The sequence below is a fragment of the Crocodylus siamensis genome, chromosome 1 (genome assembly GCF_052110815.1).
Source record: "Crocodylus siamensis isolate JL-2025a chromosome 1, ASM5211081v1, whole genome shotgun sequence".
In the NCBI taxonomy this organism is placed as follows: Eukaryota; Metazoa; Chordata; order Crocodylia; family Crocodylidae; genus Crocodylus; species Crocodylus siamensis.
The window spans coordinates 10,408,217-10,432,401 of record NC_143395.1 but is presented as its reverse complement, the minus strand read 5'-3'; the positions used below and the strand labels follow the sequence as shown (position 1 = coordinate 10,432,401).

The 24,185-nt window shown below is 47.9% G+C and overlaps 1 protein-coding gene across 3 annotated transcripts in view; it reads left to right on the top strand.

Annotated features, from left to right (window-relative positions):
• Positions 1–24,185, top strand: part of LOC149872568 (protein eva-1 homolog C-like) — a 307,247-nt gene that overhangs the window by 80,174 nt on the left and 202,888 nt on the right. For all 3 annotated transcript variants that reach the window (XM_090031332.1, XM_090031345.1, XM_090031338.1), the window contains one exon: positions 20,729–20,943. In XM_090031332.1, the coding sequence (XP_089887458.1) occupies positions 20,729–20,943 (215 nt within the window). The remainder of the gene's footprint in view (positions 1–20,728; positions 20,944–24,185) is intronic.

Below are 24,185 nucleotides of genomic sequence, written 5' to 3'. Positions count from 1 at the left end.
GCTGGGAGAGCGGGCGGGGGTCAGGTTGCTCAGGGGGGTGGGGGATGCAGCCTGGTGGGGGGATGGGGGATGGGGCCTGGTGGGGGCCCTCCATGGTACCCTCCTTATCCCCCCCACCCCTACTTACCGGCATGGAGTTCGGGTTCAGCTCCCTGCGGCAGTGAGCAGGGTCTGCCTGAATCTCCGAAGCTCTCTGAATCTTTTCCAAATCAATTCAGAGAGCTTTGAATCAATTCAAACTGTCGCAGGCACTGAAGTGCCTGCTCCTAAAGAAGGACAGGTGTGGGTTGCTGAGACAACCAGTCTGGTCAGCTGACCAGGAGGGGGCAGGGCCTGGCCTTTATAAACAAGCCAGGTTGAGGCCAGAGGTCAGTTCCCCTCTGGCAATTGTGGGAGCTGGAGCTCTTTGGGACCAGGCTGAGTTGAGGCACCTGAGGGCCTAAGCACCTTATGAGAGAGGATACCAGGCAGAGGAGCCCCTGGTAGGGATCTGGGGAAGATAAAGAGCATGATGATTTAGCATTTATGTTTGGCCAGGAGGCCTGAGTTTGAGTTGGGGCCGAACGGCCGATGGTTTTGTTTGTTGTTACACCGGAGGACCAGGCGAGGCTGTAGGGGTTGGAGGAGGCCTCATGGGGGCTCCCCAGTAACGTGGGGGTTCCTGGCACCAGAGAGGGTGCCGCATTTTGGGGTCCATATAGACCCCGGCCCCAGTGGGGCAGTGTTGTGAGGGGTGAGGAGCCCCAGTGCGGGTGAGTGACCCCAGAAGGTGGGTCAGGGGGCCAGACACGGCTACGGCCACCTGAGCCCCAATTGTAAGAAGCCCAGGGAGGGCGCACATAGGCCCCAGTGCAGGCAGGAATCGTGCTAGCAAGGCCCCAGTTGGCGCGGGCGCTAGTAGAGCCCCAGGGAGAGCATACAGGACTAAGGAGCCCCAGGAGAGGGCCCGAGGGAGGGTGAGCGTACAGGGAGAGACCCTGAAGAGGGCCACTAAGAAGAGATAATAGACTTAACAACGTCTGGGACATCTGAGAGGCTTGGGACATGGTATTAGGGGTGGTAGGAGCCACACGTAGCCCTGTGGTGGGAGTGCACTGAATCATCGGGAGATGGAGTACCGGCGGGAGTACGCCAAAGGGTACCGTGTTTAAGAGGGTAAAAGGCAGCCTCCCTTTTATAATATTTATCAGAAGACATGGCGGGTGAGATAACAAGGGTGCATGGACACCCACTTGGCACGGTAGGGGGCGCCAGGAGAGATCACGGCCGCTCCTGGGCCCCCGCCCTGTGACACAAACATTTTTATTGGTCTTCTGATTTGATTTGGATTCGGAGATTCAGCCACCGAATCGGGCCGAATCTCCTCTAAATTTAATCGGCACCCAAAACTTTGCACAGCCCTAATGGGTAGGCATCTCATCTTTAATTATGATTTTTGCTTTTCTGGAGATCTGTAGCTGAAAATAAAAACCTAACAAAAAAAGCTAAGAAGCAGCAAAGAGTAGTCCAACACCTTGTATTATTTCTCCTTTTTGTTGGAGGCTGTTGTTGTTAGTAGATAATACTGGAGTAACTACAGACTTGATTATTTTGGGCTACGTGGCCTTTGTTAACTGGATGCTTTACCAGTTTATTCAGGGAAAGAGGGAGCGATATCATAAGTTCCCAGAGCTCGGAAGCCATTCATTTCTCAAGTGCTGGCTGCAGTCGCAACCATTCAGTTTGTGAGGACTCTTTGCCAGCTGTGCAGCTTGTTGACTTTCCATGCTTTTCAGTAACATAATTTAATCTCTGTATTCTCAAGTGGAGAGGCAACTGCTTCAGCTCCTGGCCTCTTAATTACCTCTGGGGTCTCTTTAAATTGTTTATCTGACCGTCAAAAAGCATGAAGAGTGTTCTTCTTCTTGCCTGTTCACATGGAAATACGTGCTCACTTAAAATGGTAATAATGCACCATCCATCTCTGATTTGAGATAATTTCTGGAATCTTATGCTGCATGTTATAGTGGCATTGTTATATGGTCAGTATGGCTATGAACAGATAGTCAAAAAGCCCATGGCTGAATTGATTCAGTCTTTGTAGGTTAGTCTAAGCAGCAAAGATTAAACTGAAGAACAACTGAACACACATTTACCTTTGATTCAGGAAATGCAGCCACATGCCTGCAGTGACTCAGTCCAGAAGCCAGGGAGCACTAGCAAATGGCTCTCTGGCACTTCCTTTTCCTGCTGCTCCCAAGGTCTCTGGGTTTTGCAGTCCAGCATCACAGCAGCAAGACTCTTCAGGGTTGCTCATCACTTCTTCTTCTTCCTTCCAGGTGCCTCTGGGATTTGTAGTTCACAGTTGCAGCCAACAGTAACTTGTAGTAAGGTTAGCAACAGGGCAGCTCTTGTACTTGGGGGAATGGGGTTTCATCCCCCTTCCTGGCCCCAGAGCCCAGCCAGGGTTTGCCTGGGGAGGGGTGGGCAGTCCCTGCCTCTTTCTCCTTCCTCCCCAACCCTTCTCTGCTGGGGCAGACAGCCCAGTCCAGCCCAGGGCTGGAAAGCATGCTGGGATGCTGGAGGACTGTGATTTAACTTGAACCAGGAAGGGGTCTGGGACAGAAGTTTCATAAACTGTTTTGATCCGAATCAGTTAAGTCTACATTCAACCAGGTTTATCTTAAATCAGTCTCAGACATTTTGAAACTAGTTTATGTGTAATGAGCATCTGTTCTGTTACAGATTTAAACCAGTTTCTGATCACTTAAACCAGTTTATGTGTAACTTGGCTGAGTGTTGTTTACATTCTCAGGGTCTTTCAGTATTGTGCACCTGATAGACTTGAGCTTTGGTAGGTAAAGCTCTTGGTGCACCAGATGCCTGATGAGTGTTGTGTAGGCATCATGGCAAAGGAGGGTTGTGAATGAGGCATTGAGGTGACTTTGCAGATACTGGTGAAATTTCTCCATGAATGAAGGACACTTATAACCAGGGATCCTGGTTTTCTCTGATTAAAAAACCCAGACATTTTCTGATAAAAATAGTAAAATCTCTGATACCACCCCCCCAAATCTGTGATTAAAATGAAATGCCACTACATATATAGGTATCAATTGAACATAGTTTTATTGATATATTTACAATTTTCAAGCAATCTGGAAGCCTACCAGTGCCTCAATCACGATAATAAAATAAATTCTAAATACCTATACATTTTGGTGTTTGATTTTAGGTTTTTTATCACGGAAAATCAGAGCTCCCTCTGCTCACCAGGATGCAGGTCCAGTCCCCTCACTCCCAAGCCACAGCTCCCCAATCCCGCTGGTGCCCCTTGCTCCCCACCCACAGCCCTCCTGCAGCCCTGCCAGAGGGGGCCCCTAACTGCCAGGGATCCGGGGCCAGGGATCCGGGTCCACAGCCCCCTGCCCCCATGGCATCATCTGAGCCCCAGCTGCCACCTATGGGAGGCGGCAGCTGCTGCAGCAGAGCACAGAGCGCGGTTCCCCTTCCCCTGCAGGGGGCATGACCGGAGTGGAGCCCGTGGAGGGGGCAGGAGTAGGGTCCCCACTGTGGGCTCAGGCTCCCCATCCTGCTGCCCTTCCCTGGGGGCCTCCGCTGCCCCATGGGTGGGACCTGGCACGGCAGGGCAGAGTGGGGCTGGGTGGGGAAGCTCCTTGCTGCTGCTATAAGCCCTGTGCCACCTTAGCGAGTGCCCTCTGCCCACCTGGCAGCAGCGAAGGGCACAGCCCTGTGATGCTACCCCCATCCCCACTGCTGCCAGGAGGCAGGGGCCTCTTTGCCAGGGCAGTACGGGGCTTGCAATGGCAAGGAGCTTCTCTGCCCTGCTGGGCTGGGTCCCACCCACTGAACTGCGGAGGTTCTCGGGGGGAGCGCTGTAGGCAGGGAACCCCAGCCTGCAGTGGGCAGCCCACCCCCACCCCATGCACAGATCTGGGGGGCATGTGCTCCCCATGCTCCCCTGCGCGTGCATGCGGTGGTTGGGAGCCAGCCTCCACTCTCCTCTGCCCCCCCAGATGAGCCGCTTGCAGCTCCATCCTGCTCCTTGCCCAGGTCCTGTGGCCATGCATTCTGGCCCTGGGCCCCAAGCCCCACACACTGACTGGCTGGGCAGCAGCCCCAGCCTCAGCCCTGCCCAACTCCTTCCCTCCCACTCTATGGAGGCTTCAATCCTGCCCCCACACCCAGCCAGACTTACCTGCTGGAGCTGCTCTCCAGGCTGCCTGGTGGCCATGTGCATGCACATGCAAGTGCACATGGTGCCCCCTGTCTCCCCATCCTGCTCCCTCGCCCCCAGCCCCTTGCAGGGTGCAACTTTGCCATCCCGCAGAGGGCTCTTTGCAAAAGTGCAAAATCTGTGTGTTTCTTTGTTAAAATGAAAAATCTGCATTTCTCTCTGGTTCCCATGGGAAATAGAATGCCCAGATCCCTGCTTATGATGACTGTGGGCTGAGGGAGATAAATGGATACTGACCCCTGATTGCATAATCCTGTATTGATTAATTGCCTGAGCAATGCACAGACAGATTGGTCTTTGGCAGCTCCTTCAAAGGATGCTTTTACCATCTTGTTTTTAATGGGATGTGATCGGGCCAGGAAATACCGAACAGCTGTCAGTCCCTTGCCAAAAGACCCCAAGAGTCTTTTAAAAAAAAGTTTAGCATCGACATGCCCTTGGAGTCAGCTGCACACAGGGGTACATCCTGTTCAAGATATTAACCTATGGTTCAATAGCTGCTAACAGCAACTGCTGAAGGAATCGGCGCTTTAGGTTTGTTTTCTTAACTAGACTCATTTCCATTGGACCTTAAATCTGGGGTGGTGATGATCTCTGGGGTTTCATTTTTTGACAGAGAAGACTGTCATGGTGGGGAGGGTGGGTCAAAAGGGCTTTATTTACACGTTAGTTTATAGGTCTTAATGGGTGATGGAACTGGAAGTGTAAACCAACACCATGGGTTGCAACAGCAGAAGGGTACTGGTATAATTATACTGCTGCAGTGATACTGGTGTCATTCCATGTCACATCATGGAGAGTTATACTGGTACCGTTGCAGCACTAATTATACCATTGTTCTCCTGCTTTAGACAAGCCCTTATTAGGGGAAATTATTATTCTTGCTGTTAAGCCAAAATTGTTATCACTTTGTTTTTAGAGAACACTCTTCCTGTTGCTTGAATTGTTATGTTAAGTAGTTATAAAGCTCTATAACTGCTCATGCTTAGTGCTGATTTATTTGTGTAAGGAGTTTGTTTAGGGGAAGACTCTTTGAGCAAACAGGAGAGAGAGAGAGAAGCTGCTTATGCCGGAATCAGTGAATGCTCTCCGGGCAACTAAAACGGTAGAGGAGTTGGCTGCATCCCCATAGACCGGACTGAAGTGAGATTTGTCCACCAAGCAGGGATCTGACCACTTGGCTATGTATGAAAAACATAGTACGCCCATTCCCAAATTAAAGCATACTTTCAGGGAGCACAGGAGGAATTTCCTGAGAATTTCCAGGCAAATCTGTTCACTAGCTTATGAATGAAAACTAATTTTAATTTATGTTTTTAAAGAAATGTACTATCTGGTGTTTTATCGTCGTCCCTGTCAAATGCTTATCCATCGTCCTCTTAATAGCAGAATAGCACAGATGCATCAGACTTCCTGGGATGTGGTGGTGGAGCAGCCAAAATGTCTTTCTGTGGACTCTGAGGTTCTAGAGGTTCACCAAGCACCTGCCCTGGACTTGTGCCGAAAGGTTGCCCATAGCTAAGCCAACTGTAAATGGGTACCTGGTCATTTGGGATGGAGAGTAAGGACAGTGCAATGTGATGCTAGCCATGTTATTTCCTGATTTGGCACTGGCTGCAGAAGCTGATGTTTTAACCATCCCTTTGGATAGCTAGGCTCCAGATTACTTCAGACCTCTTTTCTTCCCATACAGTTTTAACACAGCAATATTTTGTGCACAGTCTTTATTTGAATATATATTTTGATATAATAAAAGCCTTGTCTGCAGGTCTGTCTGTCCGTAACGCTTGGAGCCAACTGTGCATGTGCCATCCAGAGAGTGGGCACTGATTGGCTGGCCCTGGCACGCAAGGGCACGACTTTGCGCCGGGGCTCAGGGGAGCGGGCGGACACGGTCGGGGGCCAGGGAACTGCCACGTGCCATGCTTCTCCCCCTGGCTCCCAATAGCCGGCAGGGAAGGGAGTGCAGAGCGGGAAGCAGGGTGGGGGTCGTGGTGGCAGCCCACAGCCACTGCCACTGCAGCTGCCACCAGAAGGGCCAGAGGGGACTGGGGCTGAGGCTGTGCCAGGCTGATCCTGGCAGGAGCGGGGCTGTGCCCAGGCTGGGCCGGGTCATGGGGCCATGGGAGCCCAGTGGCTCCTCCAGGGGCACGGGCAGTCAGCTCCTACCTCAGCATGTGCTGCGGGGGTGCTGGGGAGGGGTGGGGAGGCCTGCACCGCCCCCTCGGCTCCTCCGTGCTGTGCCCTGCATGAGCCGCTGGGCTCTGATTGCCCCATGACCTGGCCCAGCCAAGGCCCTGGTCACAGTGAATGGGGCAAGCTGGGCTGGGTCATGGGGCACTTGGAGCCCAGCGGCTCCTCCAGAGGTGGTGCCAGGGAGCACGTGGCCCCCGGTCTGTGCGTGGGGCAGGGGTGGCTGCAGCTGTGGCCTCGCTCTGCCTCTGCTCCCCGCCTTGCTGTGGCTGCTTTGACAGCGGCACAGTGTCACGTGAGTCCCACCACTGGGTGGGCTGGGCAGCAAGGCGTGTGTGTGGCAGTGGGTGGCATGTGGCGGCATGTGTGGTGCTCTGTGTGGGGTGGCATGTGGCTGTGGCTGTGTGTGTGGCTGGGTGTGTGCGGCGTGTGGCTGGGTGTGTGGCATGTGGCACGTGGCAGGGTGTGTGTGTGCATGGTGTGTGGCATGTGGCCAGGTGTATGTGTGTGGCATGTGGCTGTGTGTGGTGGTATGTGTGTATGTGGCACGTGGGAGCGGGGTGTGGCTGTGTGTGTGTGGCTGTGTGGGTGGGTGTGTGTGTGTCTGAGGTGTGGGGGGGCTGGGCACAGAGTGTGGGGGGAGGGGTTGCGCACGGCTGGATGAAAAGTGGCAGCAGTGTGGGGGGGTGGGTGGTGATGCTCTGTCCCTGCCGCTCGCCCGTCATTCTTGATGGGCAGCTTGCTAGTTTATAATATAGGTGACCACCTTTTCACAACGCAGAGGTGGGATACATGCCCCTCCGCTGCCCCTTGGACAGGGTCCATTACTGTCCCACTCCCTGGCCGGGCCCCATGACTGTGCATTTGTGCCCTGGCCCTATGGGCCCCATGCACTGCTCCGGCTGGCCAGTGCCCCCAGCCCCATCTCTGCCCCAGCCCCAACTCTGCCCACCCCCTCCTTCACTGTGGGGGCCTCAGTCTACCTCCCCAGACCCTCCACGTTGCCTCTGCCCTCCCATAGACTTATCTGCAGGCAGCTGGGGCTCTATCCCGGCTATGTGCATATGCATGCGCACACATGTTCATGGTGCCCACTGCCTCTTGCTCACTCCAGCCCCAAGCAAACCCTTGCGGGGTGGAACTGTGCCAGCTTGCAAGGGGAAGCGCGCTGTTTTCTCTGGTTTTCTTGCGGTGAACGGAAAACCTGGATCCCTGCACATGGTGCCGGGGCAATAGTTGACTGTGTCAAGGGGAATCCAGGACAAATGCTGTCCCGGAGTCATTCAGTCTGGGACCAGGACTTGATGCTCATATTTTGGGACTGGCCCACCCAAATATATATAGCGATGGGTGGTCACCCTAATATAATATAGTGTGCGAGAGGCAGGGATTTGTGTGGGCAGTGTCTCTTATTGAACCAATAGCACGGTTGCAAGGGACTTAGATAGGCTTTTGCATACAGCACGCTCTTCTTCGGGAGCGTTGCATTCAAGTGCTTGTCTAAGTCCATCCCAACTGTGCAGCTGTCCAGTATAAGATAGCACCCACCGAAATCCTGCTCTCTCGCATGTTTCCTGGAGCATCATGGCTGCATTGCTCCAACAATACTATAATATGTAAAATATTTTATTTATAGTATTCCCCTGTGGTTGCTTTAAACTTTGAAAGTTTTTCTGTCAGCAGTGATTGAAGAATACTGGTTTATTGCAGAGCTTTCTGCAAAGATATACTCTTCAAAAGGGGTGTCTACTACCAGTTCTCTTGATAGCACTGAGTACAGAGCACCTCTGTGTTTACAGGACTATCTTTTTGTCCACGATTTTTACATCTCTTGACATCATGGGGCTTTCTGATTCTTGCTTAGGGCTCCTCATTGCTTTGGTTAGGATAAGGGAGATCTTGGCTTCATTCACATTTTCAAATTCAAATTTTTTTGCCAAAACGTTTTCTCAATATAAAACATAATTGTATTAAAACGGAGACTTTTGATCCATTATAACAACTTGTATTTTGGTAAGGAAGCATATGTATTTTTCCTTTTGAATTGACATTTAAGAATAGAATTATTGTTACGACAGTTAATAACTCTTTTCCTTTTACTTTCCAAATATTAATTTGTAATGGAAAATTCATTTTGATTAGTAATGTTGTTTCTTTTCTTCTTTCAACATTTCCACTGAAAATTTCTTCAATTTTTTCTTTACATGACAAGATCTGATATTTCAGTTTTATAGTCTGATTTTGATTGGGGAATATTTTCAAAAGATGGGACTTTCCTATGAAAGGAACATGTTATTTATGCTTTTATGAACATACTAGCTCATTGGGAAAAATGAATGATGTCAATCTGTGGTTGCATAAAGGATGGGAATAAAGGGATATTGGAAATGCATGAAGAAAGCCAGGAGAGAAAAAGCTAACATCTGGTCTGATATTACAAGTAGGTCCATCAGTCTTGATTTCATAGACATCAGGGCTGGAAGGGACCTCGGGAGATCATCGAGTCCAGCCCCCCGCCCAAAGGGCAGGACGTCAGCTGGGGTCATAGGATCCCAGCAAGATAAGCATCCAATTTACTCTTGAAGGTGTTCACTGTAGGTGCTTGAACCACCTCCGCTGGCAGACTGTTCCAGACCTTGGGGGCTCGGACAGTAAAGAAATTCTTCCTTATGTCCAGCCTGAAACGGTCTTGCAGGAGTTTGTGACCGTTTGACCTTGTCATCCCTTTCGGCGCTCTGGTGAACAGACGTTCCCCCAGATCTTGGTGGTCACCCCTGATAAACTTATCTTATGGTCATTTAACGGTGGTGCTACAGGGCAGATTTCCTTGTGTATCCTAGCTTTCCCTTCTGCACCTTTTTAGCTATTTGGATTTCATTCAGGTTCAATCTTGACTCTGAGTTTCCTGAGTTTATAGTGCCTCGTTTTAGGCTCATTACAACATCCATTTATGTTGTACCCTAAGTTATGTCCTTTTGGCTTTCACTCTATCATAGCAGTTATTGTCTGGGATAATTATGTAGCTCTTTGTAGGTAGACTTTGTGCTTTCTCCTATTTTGCTCTGGCTTTTGGCATCCACTCCCTCTGCTGAAATACATGGGCAGAATTAAATGGCACAACCTAGAGCAATTGTGTGGGGAATGTTAAAAAGCTCCGGAAATATTTGCGGGCCCCATCAATCATCTTGGGAGAGAGAGGATATTGCATGGAAGCGTAAAGCGGTCAGTTGGCTCCTTTACCTTCAGATGAATTTAGCACTCTGGAAAGATGCCAAGCTGCCAGCCTGGAGGAGTCGAACCCCCAGAGAAGTTAGCGTGTGCAGCAGCAGTGTGCATTTCCCCGTGCTGCCTGGCCCGTGGGTCTGTGTTGTGTTCTGGGGGACCACCTACTCTTTGGTTTCTACTCCCATTCAGTCCTCTGCTGAGATCATCGCCAAGGTGTACAAAGTGTGTGGCGGTGCCACCCAGAGCAGCCATAAAGAACCCACCCATTTATTTTATACAGGCCACTGAACAATCATTAATGACTTCCAGTTGCTGCCGTTGTCTAGTTCGGGGGTTCTTTAACTGGCAGGGAGGGGGGTGCGAGTTATGTCCAAGCAGGGGGCAGATCCCCTTACACAAGAGTTAAACTAATCACTGAGCTAACTCATGCATTTATTTTACAGTAATGAAACATATGTTAGGTCCTTACAGCACAGGTATCAAGAAGACACATTTGCTTTCCTAACTACCTGTAGACCCTGCTTGCTGGCTCAGTGACATCAGGAGGACTCTGAAGGGGTGAAGGACTCTACTTGGGGGTTTAGGGATCAGGTCCTATTGTTAAACACACACAGTAGAGAAGTGAAGGAAAAGTGCTATAAAAGTTTGTTGTGGCTGTGATAAGATGAATGAAACAGGACAAAGGAGGGTCGGGTTGTAGGAGGGACCTAGTGTGGCATGGCACCAACAGGTTCAGGAGTGCACACTGACCCAGATGATCTCTCTAGCTGTAGAGCAGTGGTAGCCAATTTTTGCTGACCCTGGGAAACGGCATGAAGCCAGTAATGCACCGTAGGCAACATCTTATTGCTTTTCTTGTCAGCCTGAACAAAATGCATTTGTGGAAAGCAACATTTCTGGTGGTCGTGAGCATCATCAGAGGGTCTCACGTGCAGCAAGCACATTGCTCCCAAGCCGTGGTCTGAGGATCAGAGGTGCAGCATCTTGACGCGTGAGACCCTCAGCACACCAGAGATCCCTGTCGTAGAACCGTGTCTTCGGCTCGTCGCTTTGTGGCACTAAAACAGAAGTTATGTGAACATTTCTCAGATCGTATCGCATTTAGTATGGCCAAAGCTTTGCAAAAATCACGAGGCTGGCTGCAAAACCACAAGATTAACATTTAAACAAGTAGGAAAAATGTTTGGATTCCCTTTATTTGCCTTTTGGTTTTTGATCCTTCAAGTTGTGCTTGGTTTGTATGTTTTAAGTTTTTCGGCATGAGGGTTAGGAGCTTTGCCCTTTTTCTTTTTTGAAATAAAATCTAAGATCGTCATGCAATTATAGAGTCCCAAGAGCTGGCTCGTCAAGAAAACCACCTAATAAGAAAAGTGAATTGCTAATGAGATCTTTTCCATGGGCTCTTGAAATTCTCTGCTAGAACGGTATTGCCTATTAACATCCCTGGGACGGCTCTAACAATCTGTGGACAGGAAATGCTTATTTTAAAATCATATAGCAGTTTTTCACAAAAGAGTGAAAGAATTACCACAATAGTCCATGCTATTGATATGAATTGGATGCAAGCCAGAAACCCTGAAGTGAAAGCTACCATATCTGATTTGGAGCCCTTCACGTTATCCAGGTCTCACTGCACCTCTATGACACCGAGCAGCAGGGCAGAGACTTTTTCAAATCCTTCTGTGCATTTAAAATTGTATTACCTTATTCCAACTTTGAGGGCAGGTGCTGCCCCTTTGAGCAAAACCCTAGACTAGCTCTATCCAAAGCTATTTGCGGTTGTTGTTATAGTGCATTCCAGTGAGACTCTATGGCTAGCAATACTGTAAATCAGAAAATGGGCAAGAGAGTGAAGCTGGACTGAAAATAAATTGTCCTGCAGAATTTTACAATGGCAAGTTTCTATCTGGAGTAATAGTAACAAAGCAAAACAAACTCCGTGCGCACGTATTAGGCTCTCTGTGATATCAGAGCGCTGCTTTTACTGTTTCAACCACAGGATTATCAGTGAGATTGCCTGGCACGAAGCACACTCATTGAGTTACTCACTCTGGCTGGAAGCCTGGATGCAGGTCCCATTTCCAGCCATGTTTGTCTATCATATTTCAGTGGCATGTTCTTTTACTCTACCAGGTCAACACAGCTGTAATGAGACATTAGTAGCATCACTGCTGGGAGCATAAAAAGTATGTTGGAAAGTAAGAGTTAATAGCATGTCTGAAGAGCAAGGCTGCTTTGGCATCTTGGGTGAATATCATCTGAACTCAGTAAAGTATCTGAATAATGTCCCTATCGGTAAAACCTCTTTTTTGTTCCACTGCCTCAAAAATATTTAAAAGGAATTTGATCATGCAAACACCCCTCGCTGGGAAATATAGGAAATGACAACCTGACTGGCGATTTTTAAACTGTTTCTAGATCTTAGAAATACAAACACTAAACTGAAAGACTCCATCTCAAATGTAGCACTAACCCTATTACAATGTAGGGACAAGGGAAGTTGGTTTGTATTGACTTAATATGTTTCAGATGATGGAAAATCAGTTGCTTCTAAGTATACAGCTTTCTGCCTATCAAATTGATTTGTTCAGCTAAATGTATCCTGGATCCATATATTCATAATTACAGCTGATCAGCATTTTGGTTACATTTTTCTGGTGCAAGAAGAAAAAAGGACGTTTCAAAATAAATTTGAATTTTTTTCTATAATATTTTATGGGTTTGTTTCTTTTTAACCAAAACAAAATGTTTATTTTGTCTTAAAGTATAAAAATGATTTGTTTCCCCTCTTTTTCTCTTCCACTCTCAGTTTTCGGGATAAAAGGGTGAAAATGGTGTCAAGAACTAACTAGTCAAGAAAACCTTTGAATTTCAAAACCTTGAAACAAAACGGAAGCATTATTTTGTCAAGATGTTGGATAATTTCATGGATAAATTTAAAACACTTCCTCCCCCCTGAAAAACCTTTGATGTAAACCCATTTTTTTCTTTTACCAGCTCTGTCTATAATATAACAGAGACATAATTGGCTCCAGCAGTCTAGCCACATAGGCGGCAGAAGCCTGGGGCTAACTGGGCTCAGCACCCCCAAACGTGGGACAGTGGGTAGGGCCTCAGGGCAGTCCAGCCGTGGGCTCCAGGTGGCTGCAGCAGGGGTGACGCGCGCAACTGCAGCTCGGCATGTGGATCACTGGCCGCCCAGCCCAGCAGGCAAGTACCACTTGGCTTTGTGTAGGGGAAAGGGCTGGGGGGGAGGGGCAGATCGGGGTCCCTGTGGTGAGGGAGGGAGCAGGGCACAGACGGAGGCAGGGACTGGGGTGAATGGGGCCCCAGCTGGGCTGGGTGATGGGATAGTCAGAGCCTGGGTGGCTTGTCCAGGGGTGCAGAGAGGGAGGGGGGCTCCTGTTGCTGCACATACCCCGGTGGAAGCCCGCGAGGCATGTGCTCCCCCCAACATGTGCGCACACTGGGGTGAATGGGGCCAGAGTCCCATTCACCCCTGCCTGTGCCCCACTCCCTCCCTCACTGCGGGGGCCTCGATCTGTGCCGTGTACACGGTGCACAGGTAAATTTTGCGACTACTTTGTTGTCACAGCACACTATACCTGGGGAGTGAGCTACTACAATGATCTGTAGCTGGCGATCATGTGTAGACACACGATGGCTACATTGCTGTAGCACACCGTACGGTGATGCAGCATGTCGCTACTTTGTCATAAGACAAAGCGTAGATGCACCCTATGACTATGGTTCAGCTACACAGAGGGCCACTATTTGCCCCTGGTAGGGGAGTGTTGTGAGGGGCGCGTAGGGAGGTGGCTGCTAACGTTAGAGGAAAGGAGGTGTGGAGGGAGAGACGGAAAGAGCTTGCTTCCGGCTGCAGAGGGAATCGGCAGCATGGTATAGGGCAGCGACGGGGATGTGCTAAGCTAAGTTGCTCACCACTGATTCTCTGGGCTCTTGGCTGTATCTGGGAGGCTGGATCAAGCCCATGGGCTTTAGGTTGCACAGCACCGATTTAGTTCATCCTAAAGAAGGCAATTACAGTCTAAGCACCAGTCTGGAAAAGAAGCTTTTGACAGTGGACAGCTCTGTTACCCAGCAGGCCAAGATCCTGTTGAAACTGGAGATGGATAAAGGAATAAAGTGAAGGGTGCATTTTTAATGGGGAGGACATGTTGACATCTTGCTTGCTTTCAGTCTTTAAATCAAGACTGAGCATCTCTCCAAAGATGAGCTGCAGCTTGGATAGGAGGAATAGGCTTGATGCAGAAAGTATTGGATGAAGTTCTGTGGCTTCTTTCATACTATTTTAAAGGCTAGGAGGAACAATCATGTATTTCCTGTGAAGGTAAGGGGTTGCCAGACTGTTTCTAAATTGGGCTGGTAGAGCTCTCTTGGCACGAGTGGATTTTTTTTTCTTACACTGCAAGTCCATGAAAAATTTTTCTTGGTAAAGGAGAAATAGGCACTGGCTGCTGAGGTGCTCTTAGCGGCCTCATGCGTTATAGCCCTGTGAAACTGGAATTTTGCTTGTTGGAAACAGGGAAATGCAGTCACTGGTCACAAAACACTATAAACCAGTGAATACAGTTTATAAAGGGGTGTGAGTAGTTCTGTATCTGCTTGAGGAAAAACTAGTGTGATATAATTTGGGTTGCATGCACTTTTGTGAAGCTCTCCATCAGCTGCTTTGGTTTCAAAGTACCCTGTACAGGAATGCATACAGGGTTATGGCAGGGCTTGTGATAACTGCATAGTGATCCATGGTGTCATTTATAACACCCTGTTGTACCGTGGTCAATGTATGTGCAACATAGTTTGAATTGGGGGTTGCATGAGAACCAAGGACCAGTTCCCTAAAGGCAGGTCTGTAGTGGTGAAAACTGTAGATTTTCCACTCCCCCCGCTATTTATTATAAGCAGTTAGTAGTTATTTACTACTAATTAGGAAGTTTTTTTATTACTAATTAGTAGCTATTTGATAAGTCAAATACTTTTGACTTGAGAGAACTCCCTTTAAATGTTATGGACGAAAGGGATATTTCCTCTCTTTCTTTAAATAAATAAATTAAAAACCATGGCATGACCTTTGCTTGCTATTTTCTCCGAGGAATGTGAATCCCAGCTATGACGTCTGACAAAATATCTTTGAACCAAAGGAAAACATAGTGCATCACGCCAGTGGAGTTGTTATTCTGGGAGTGTTGAGACATAAAAGGAACAAATCCATTCCCTTCTTCCTCCTTTCCTTCACCATGCAAAATAGACTAAGAGTGCAAGTGTTGGGGTCCCTTAGTACAGAAAGTGCTGTTGCTATCCCATGTCATCACCAGTTGTGGGATTTTAAATGTTTTTTGGGTTTTCTTATTCCTCATCTGGTTTTGAGCACATTTTTATAATTTCTCTGAAAACATTTTAAAGTTTTGATATCATTGCCTAATCCCTTGCCCCCGGAAGCTGGGATCTGCAATAGTGTCTCAAATATACTAAGTTTCCTTGGGATAACGGAGACCTGGTGGGACTCCACCCATGACTGGACCACGGGGATAGAGGGCTATACCCTATACAGGAGGGATCGTGTTGACAAAAGGGGCGGGGGTGTAGCTCTCTATGTGAAGGAAAGCTACATGTCCCTGCAAGCTGATGTTGGCGACCGGCATGGACAGCCAGAGACCCTCTGGGTAAAAATTTGTGGGAAAAATGGCACAGGGGACACAACGGTGGGAGTCTACTACAGACCTCCCACTCAAAGTCCTGAGCTTGACCAGGAGTTCGCCCGGGAACTGACTGAGGCCACTTGCTCCAGGACCTTGGTTGTCATGGGGGACTTCAATTACCCGGACATCTCCTGGGAAGATCACTCAGCAAAATCCAAGCGGTCGCAAAGCTTTCTCTCATGCGTGGATGACCTCTCCCTGACTCAAGAAGTCTACGGGCCAACGAGAGGCAAAGCGCTGCTCGACCTGGTACTGGCTACGGGGGACGACCTAATCGGCGACCTAGTGATCGATGGGAAGCTGGGTGACAGCGACCACGAGCTGATCACCTTCACCATCCGCTGTAAAGCTGGCAAGTCAGTCAGCAGCACAGAAGTCCTTGACTTCAGAAAAGCCGACTTTGTCTATGAAATCTATGAAATCCTTACGCACTCTTGAGAGCTGCAAGGCTGCTTTCCCTACACAAAACTTCTGGGAAGGAGAACTAGTGGCACTGCAGCAAGCCTGTATTTCTTAATCACCTCTTGCCTTCGAAGTGCCCAGGATCTACCTACAGTGCTTCTAGATTCCCAGGACTTCAGGTCAATACAGAAGAAAATTGTCATGGTAACTCTGTCTGTTGTCAGCAAATAGCAGAAGTCTACTAATAATTACTTTATCTTTTGTCTTGAAGGTTAGGTTTTCATAATTTAGTCATTTCTATTCCAGGTAATGAGCATTTGCGGCTGATTTAAATATACTCTGCAAGGAACAAGGGCTAGATAAGTTGATTTAATTAAAATCTTTTTCATCTCTAGTTTTTTGAGACTGCTGCTTTTTGGAGGACAAAAGTCAACCTATAATCAGAACAATATGGTATCACCTAGGGAAAGAGAAGAAAGTGTTTCTTGCCCCCTTTTTGTGTATTTATAAGGTATCTATCCCCTTGGTCTCTCAGCATCATCAGTGACGTCCCCAGGGGTTTGACACTGGGTTCTTTTCTAAAAAAATAATCACCAAAAATGAATGTAGCATTGGAGGCCTGTGACATATCATCTCCAGGCTTTCCAGATCATACTGCTAAAATCAGTTCAGATGTTAACTTTCCCAACCTCAGAGTGTAGAAGGATGAGCCACTGGATAAAGAAGAAGCTGCTGGCATTTTCAGAAGCACTTTTCCTAAATTGTAGGGAGGGGAAAAGAGGGAATAATTATCAGTTACACACCTAGCCCCTTCTCCTCTACTTATGAAAATAGTGGCCATTCCAAGTGCTCTATCTATTCCAGTATCCTTTCTCTGAGGACAGCTTATAGAGGAGGCTTCAAAAATCATGCTTTTGGTTGCAATGAACTAGTCAGCATCCAAAGGCTTAAACCATGGTTTTCTCTATCTTGAGCTTGAACAAACTCAAGATATCCTGAGATTTCCAATGGAAAAGAGGAACAGTGAGTGGCATTAACATGTGATGTGCCCTGTTACAGGGACTGAAAGCCGTCCTTGAGACTGAACATCCTGGTATGGGAGGTATACTGTGGGATGGCTCTTGAGAGAATATTTGAATATTCAGAGGATGGGCTTAAGCGAGGACAACATGACCGCATCGTAGTAGGAGGGGTGTATTTGGTAACCATATTGGTCTGAGACAAAATGAAGTGCAAAACACTAGAAGTCATGGTTCAGAGATACCTTTTATTAATCCAGCTAAGAAAGCCCACAAAAAATTATCTTTTTCTGCAATTTTTTAGAAATACATACCCTTCCTTAGGCTTAGGGAAAACTGAAGATGGTAAAAAGTCCTCATAAGTAGAAAATAAACTTCATTTTTGCACAGAGGTGGCTGGTCTAATAAAAGTATCATCTCTGGAGCAAGAGCTCTAGAGTTTTGCATTTCTCTTAGCAAAAGGAACACTTCCCTGTCTCCCAAATACATTCAAAGGCTTTGGGAAGTCCTAGAATGGTAAAGTGACCTTGCAAAACAATTTATTCTTTTTAAAAAATGTGTTGAATCCTCAAGTTGCAGCAGGGGGACTTGAGGTTAGAAATTAGGAAGAACTTTCTCCCTTTGAGGGAGGTTAAGCATTGGAAATGCCTACCCAGAGATCCAGGAAATTCTCCATCCTTGGGAATTTTTAAGAGCAAAGTAGACACTTGACTGGGATGGTTTAGTCAAGAATGATTCTGATTTGAGCAGGGGGCTGGACTACTAGATGGTCCCCTGCGGCCCCTTCTGCTCCTACTTTTCTTTGGTTCTATGGACACGAACAGATGTCGCCCTTCTGATCAGGGTTTAGTGAGCAGTTGAACGTACTGTCGCTTTTCTGCCATTGTTTCAATGATGCCATCCCAGGATAACTGTTTCAGAGGTGCTTTGTGATATCCTGGGATAAACTTCTTATCCCATTAGTACTTCCTATCCCATGACCCTTTTTAGCATTTATCCCAGGACAGCAGACATGGACATCCAAACGATTACACTTTTGTCTCCGGACAACATGGTTTATCTCAGGACAAATGAGATGTCTGTTTGTATCTTGTGATAATTTGACTTACCCAACGCATATCTTGCTTTCTGATTTCCATTGGGAGGGAGAGCAACTATCCAATCTGGCTCCAGCGAACCTCAGGACAAAGAAAACCACATTGTGCAGGGCCATTTGCTCTCTAAAATGTAAAGGAACAACACGGAGCAGTTAATTTTACACTAACAGAGCTTCCTCAGACAAGTGATAAAAATTTTCTACTTATAACAATGCTATTGCCTCTTCATATTCAGCCAAATGATACCGTCTAGCTGTTGGGGCTGCATCTCATACTGTTTTTACTTCTGAACAAATTTTGCTGAATGCTCACAAATCAGTATGTTGATTTGAATGAAGGGTATATTTTGTCTGTACCTTGATGAGGTACAGCAGTAGCGCTGTTAAATAATGATGACATTCGAAAAAGGAAGTAAAAAAAACTCCAACCTTCGTAAAGGAAGCTCATGTTGGGATTCATCTACATGTGTTGGTTTAACTCTTGGGCCACTGACATCCTATTCTGATGGCTCAGAAGCCACATGAGCTGTCAGTGCTAAAGAAACAGCACCACAACCCTATGTGAATGGTAGCAAATGCATTCCAGTTCAGCAGGAAAAGACCCTACAGTACATTTGTTAACTTCGATAGATATAGCACGTGCATTGCAGTATTCAGGCTTGCAGGAAAGACATGCCAAATTCCCTGCTTGAAGTGAAAAACAACCAAATGCCTCATTTGATGCAGGGGTCCATGGGTGCTAAATTGAAGAGACGCTCTGTGGCTTGGGACCTGTGGACTGAGAATCGTGGCATTAAGCCCCAGAGGAGGATTTGGTTTGTCCTCGATGCCTTTAGATCTTCCATCTGTCCCAGGTATGCTAGAGCCCCATCTAGCATGGCTGCCCCTTCACTTGTTTGTGTGGTCTCCTGTATAAACCTGGTCAAAACAGAGAAGAAAATTCTGTGGAGACCTTCCGAGCCTTTTTCATGTATCGTGAATATATTTATTAAAAAAAAAAAAATCAGGTTTTAACCTTCATTTTCAAACTTTTTTACTCTTTTCCCTTCCTGTTTCATTTTTCTTGCTTGTCTTCCCTGCCATACTCCTTACTTTTTACACTGCAAAGGGAGGATAAAAGGGCAGGGAGAGAAGAAAATGCTAAAAACAAGGACTGAAATACAGGTTGGTGTACTGGTTTCTGGTTTTGCAACACACCATTTTTAGTGCAAATGGGAAAAGTTCTTCACTTCCAAATTACAACCATGTCCTCTTCTCTGGAGCTGCTGTGGGAGGTGACCATGCCATCTGACTAAGGAGCAGGTGTCACTGTTGCTTCCCATTAGCAGCAGGAGTCAGGCCTCTGTGTCCAGAAGTCCTAGCATCTTTGACTGTTGATCTGTAGTGCTGCCCTGTGCTGCTGAAGCAGATGGGAGAAGGACAGAGCCTGGCTGTAGGAGAAGGCAGCTCTCATTGTGTAGACTAGCTGAGCAACTGGGGATGGCACCCAGAAGCAGCATGAAGGACCAGGTAGAATTCACTGCTGGTGGGAGTCTTGACCTAGCTTGCTCTTCCAGTGGCCATAGGACTTGCTTAAACACAGCGCCTCTTGGTTAGTCAGGGTAAACCCTGGAAATCAATAGTTTTGTTTCAAATTGCTCAAGAGAAGGACTTAGTAGTTCCTGAGAGATCCTAGGTACCCACAGGTCCTTGGTTCGGGGACAGATGTCTGAGTCAGAACGGCAGTGGTTTTCCCTGGAGCTTTGTGCGTGGCAGAGTCTGAAGGTGATGCCATGATAACCCATCTGCAATCGGTAGTGATCCTCAGTCTCTTTTACTTACTTAGCTTAACTTTAATGAGACTCTGTTCACCTGTCCACTAGATTAAATTAATTTTCCTTTTTTAGAGCTGATAGATGACGATGGTGACGGTGGTGTGTGCGCGCGCGTGTGCGTATGTGGAGGGTCAGTGGTAATAGAGCAGATGGGGATTTGTGATAGCTCCAGAAGCATGAATTTGCCTTGCTCTCAACTCGCACCGAAGGCTGCCCCCAAGTTGATCCTGCTGTAATGGCAATGAGGTCGTTAGTACTGGGGAGCTAAAGGTGGCAGAACATGATGTTGGCCACATTGCTCCCTTGTGCGCTGTTGGCTACCAAAGCTGCTGTGCCTTGGCCACGCTAGTCTTGGACCTTTACTAGAGATAACCTTTTCTGGAAAGATTTGGAACTATGGAGCAGTTTCCTTTCCAAAAACCGTAAAAACTTTGCATAAGGGGGCGGGGGAGAGGAAATTTTCTATTTCACTGTTAAAAGAGGTGATGCTGTCAAAGGAAAAAAATTCCAGTCCTCATGTGGGACGTCTTCATCTAGCAGCCTAAACAATGGACTAGGGGCCTCAAACTCTGGAATAATTCTCCGTTCTGCCACAGATGTACCCAAGGGCAAGTCACTTAACCCCTTTGGGTGTCTTTGCATGTGCTCTGGGGTGGGGGTGTGTGTTTCAATTACAGTGACTCCCACAGAGCAGCTGTAATCAAAATGCTGCAGTGGGGGCACCCACATAGCAACATGGCAGCGGGGGCACTTGAACTAAAGCTCGTTCAACAAGTCTTAGTTAAAGCGCCCCCACAGCCATCTGGAAATGCAGGACACTAAATACATGTGACGCTGCAGCATGCCACAGCATTTTCATTGGACCTCTCCAGCAGACTCGATTAACCCTTTCTGACCGTTCTCCATTTGTGAAATGGGGTATAATCTATTTCAGAAGAGTGTGGCGAGAGTTAATTAGCTGCATACCAAGCTGCCATTAACTCATTTCCTTTCAGTGATGATGGTTCTTGTCTTTCTGGCAGGTTATATATCACGAATGCTGAAGAATTACACTGCCCATGCCTGTGACGGAGAATATGTCTCCCTGAGATGCCCACACAGGACCACCATCAGCATCCAGTCTTCCTTTTATGGCCGCATTGTACCAAGTCATCAGATGTGTCCCTCCCGATACCCACAGTCCTACGCCACTTTAATTAAGGAAGATGTTACCTGTTCTTTTGGCACCTCCCTTCAGGTATTGTGTGGGTTAAAGTGAATGTGTGTCTCTTCCAGGCTTCACCTTTCTCAGGCCCCATAGCAGTTGTTTTGTTAGTGATGCTACTCAGACCAGTGCCCTTAAAGACAACCATGTTGAGTAGCATTGGTCAACTTACACTGGGAATATGTGGGATGTCCTTGCTGCATAGACAGGAATTAATTATGTTTTCTTGGCATGTTCTTGAACTTTGCTAGAGCCCTGGTCTAGTTCTCCCGGCATTTGGCCAAAACTGAAATATATTGCAAGGCCAAACTCCGTTGTAACTGTGTTGAGAAGGACTTCCCACTAATTGAATCACTCTGAAGAGTAGTTTTACAATAAAAACATACCTGCTGTGGTGATCCAGTAGGGATTGCATACCTCAGAAACATATTTTTGGGGGGATGATGGCACTTTTAAATTAGTAGCATAAAAGCTGGATAGGATGTTTGGCTTGACTTTTTTCTCTTGTACTCAGACAGTCAGATTTGCAGCCAATGTAAATAGTCATAGATCATTCCATCATAAGGAGGACATTAATGCATACACTTATAGTACATTCAAATAATTGACAATGCTAAACTTGTCATGATAGTTTTTATCTTGTGATGATAGTTACTGTATTTATTTAAATTGAAAACAAGGTTTTTCCTCCAATCAGCATGGGGGCAGAGGGGGTGGGTGGGTGGGTAGGTGAGAAGACTTATCCGGGATTCAAGTACCAGCTCGTGGTGGTTCAGTTCTGGATTTGGCCCTGGGCTCAGGGCTGAAGCTGGATCTGAGCCACTGCCTGCCTCAGGCTGGAATGGTATATTTGACAGGGGAGGGAGCACACAACTAAGAGGAGTGCAGGGGAGACAGCAGGGTGTGGGGGGGGAACATGCCCCTTTGTGCCTGCCATAGGTGGATTAATGCACGGATCAGTGAGCCCCGGCCCCAGGGTCCCTCAGATGCCTGGGTTCTCTTGGGAAATGGGAGGTTTCCCCTTGCAGATAGGTAGTATTCCAGCCTGCAAAGGGTCCTGCTTGGGGCTGCCAGCAGATGAAGGGGTGGCACCAGTCTCTTTCTCATGGGGGTGCTGGCTCAGCTGGAAGCGCTGCACCTCTGCAGGTTGTGGGCAGGAGCAGGGCGGGTGGGCAGCAGTGATGCTGGGTGGGGTGGATATGGGAGGTTAAGGTGAATTTTGGGGTGGCAATAGCCCCCCAAGCTGCCCTCCCAGCATCACCCCTGTGCATGTGCACGGCTGCACGTGGCCAGGAGCACAGCTAGGCAGCCAGCTCCCTGCAGGTAAGTCTAATGGGGGGAAGGGGCATGGGGGAAGGAAGGGGAATGGGGGGTGCAGATCAAGGTCCCCATGGTGAGGCAGGGTGTGGGGCAGGGGCTGGGGGCACTGCCTAGCCAGGAAGGTGCATGAGACTTGGGGCTGGGCAGGCAGCAGGATGGAGCTATAGGCACTTTGTGCAGGGGTGGGGAGGGAGAGCCCTGAGCCATCAGCAGGCAGCTTGCTTCCACCCTCACCCTTCTGGGCTCTGCTCTGCTTGTGGTGGGGGGAGGAGAGGCGGGCATATGCTCCCCCACCCCCCGCCCATGTAGGGTCCATCCACCTTCCCCCACATGGCACGGAGGCCCATCCTACCCTTGGCAGCAGCAGCAACAGGAGGGGAAAGAGCCTCTCCCCCTGCTGGAGTCCAGCTGCCATGGTGGGGAGGGGGGCCTCCAATTTTGTGTTTGCCCCAATCTGCCTCTGGCCTGCATGTGCCTCCTGCTGCCTTTCCCTTCCCCCTTGTCCCCAGGCAGGCCCCAGAGGGGTGCATGGCAGAGGGCAGGCACAGGGGGACAGGGGGCAGAGGAGCAAGAGGCAAGGATGTGGCCCCTTTCCTCCCTGCTGCTGCTTTCCCTGGCACAGCAGTAGGGGACACAAATTTAGGACAACCTTTCACTAATTAGATTCCATACATGGAAAATTAGGACAAAATTATAATTTTCCATGTGTGGAATATAAGTGTGGGGGGTGTCATTTTAAATTAAAAGTTGTCTTGGATTTGGATAACTCCAGTTACTGCCTTTGTTCATTTTATCCAAATGACGCAGACAGTATGTAGCTTCCTCAAATCATATGCGACTTCTACATCTCAAGAAACTGTTTGCGAGGTACCTTTGTTACAGAATCACTGACTCCTGTTACTGAGGTCCATGAGGACGACTCCTGGACACAAGACTAAGCAAATGCATTGAGTCTTTCCAAGACTGGTTTTCAGACTGGGAACATTTTAGGCAGAGATGTCAACTTTTTTTGGTGTGTTTAAACCCCCTGTATGACTGCTGCAAATCAAGAGTAACTAGTAGGAAATGTGCTAGGAGAACGAGAGACTTGTAAGACTAATGAACCAGGGGGTCAAGGGAACTATGTTGTTGTGATTTGGCCAGCGCCCATATTCCCTATATAGCTGCTCACTTATGTGACTCCCCGCACTTTTAGAGGAATTCACACTACCTTTTAAAAGAAGTTGATCCAAGTGCATTCTGCTTCCAAATATCAGTGGTCTACAGTCAAGAACACAGCACTGGGGCAATGTTTGCCCTGTGAGTAACCCACGCACTGACAGATTTGCAGTTGCCCTCGTAACACCATTGCAGCATATCAAGGGACTGAAAGCCTCCTTCCAGAATTTACAGTAAAAGAGAGCATCGGAAAGGGGAGGCACTCCCAGATAGGATCATGAACATTTGTTATAGGAGGGACAAGCAGAAGACACACTGTGAAGGAGGGGCAGATTCAGAGAATAAGGGCAGAGATTTTTGGCTGGTTGACCATCTGTTACTCCTTTTATTTACGGCTGAACTCTGCCTTTTACAATTCACTTGATAAGCTTCATCTGCAGGCATCGTGGCCGCGCAAGCGGCTACCCCTTTCCCTTTCAGGTAATCAGCGCACATAAGAAGCCTCTCCAGCATCTGGAACAGCTTGGGAAGAAGGGAGATGTAATGCTTGCTTTTTCCATGCCATAATTTTGCGCTCAGGAATGGTTTGATGACGATCTTCTTGGCTGTGCTTGGTCCATTCTGCTGGTTAAATTAGTCCCTTTGCTTTTGGCATGAGGCTTGCTGCCTCTGGAGAAGAGAAAACCTTCCCGTTTAGAAGAATGAGTGCTATGAGCTTCAGTCGGTCTGGCCGTGTGGGTCTGCGAATGGCACTGAGCCGTTGCTTTGGAGCCCATGTCGAATGAGTTTACAAAGTG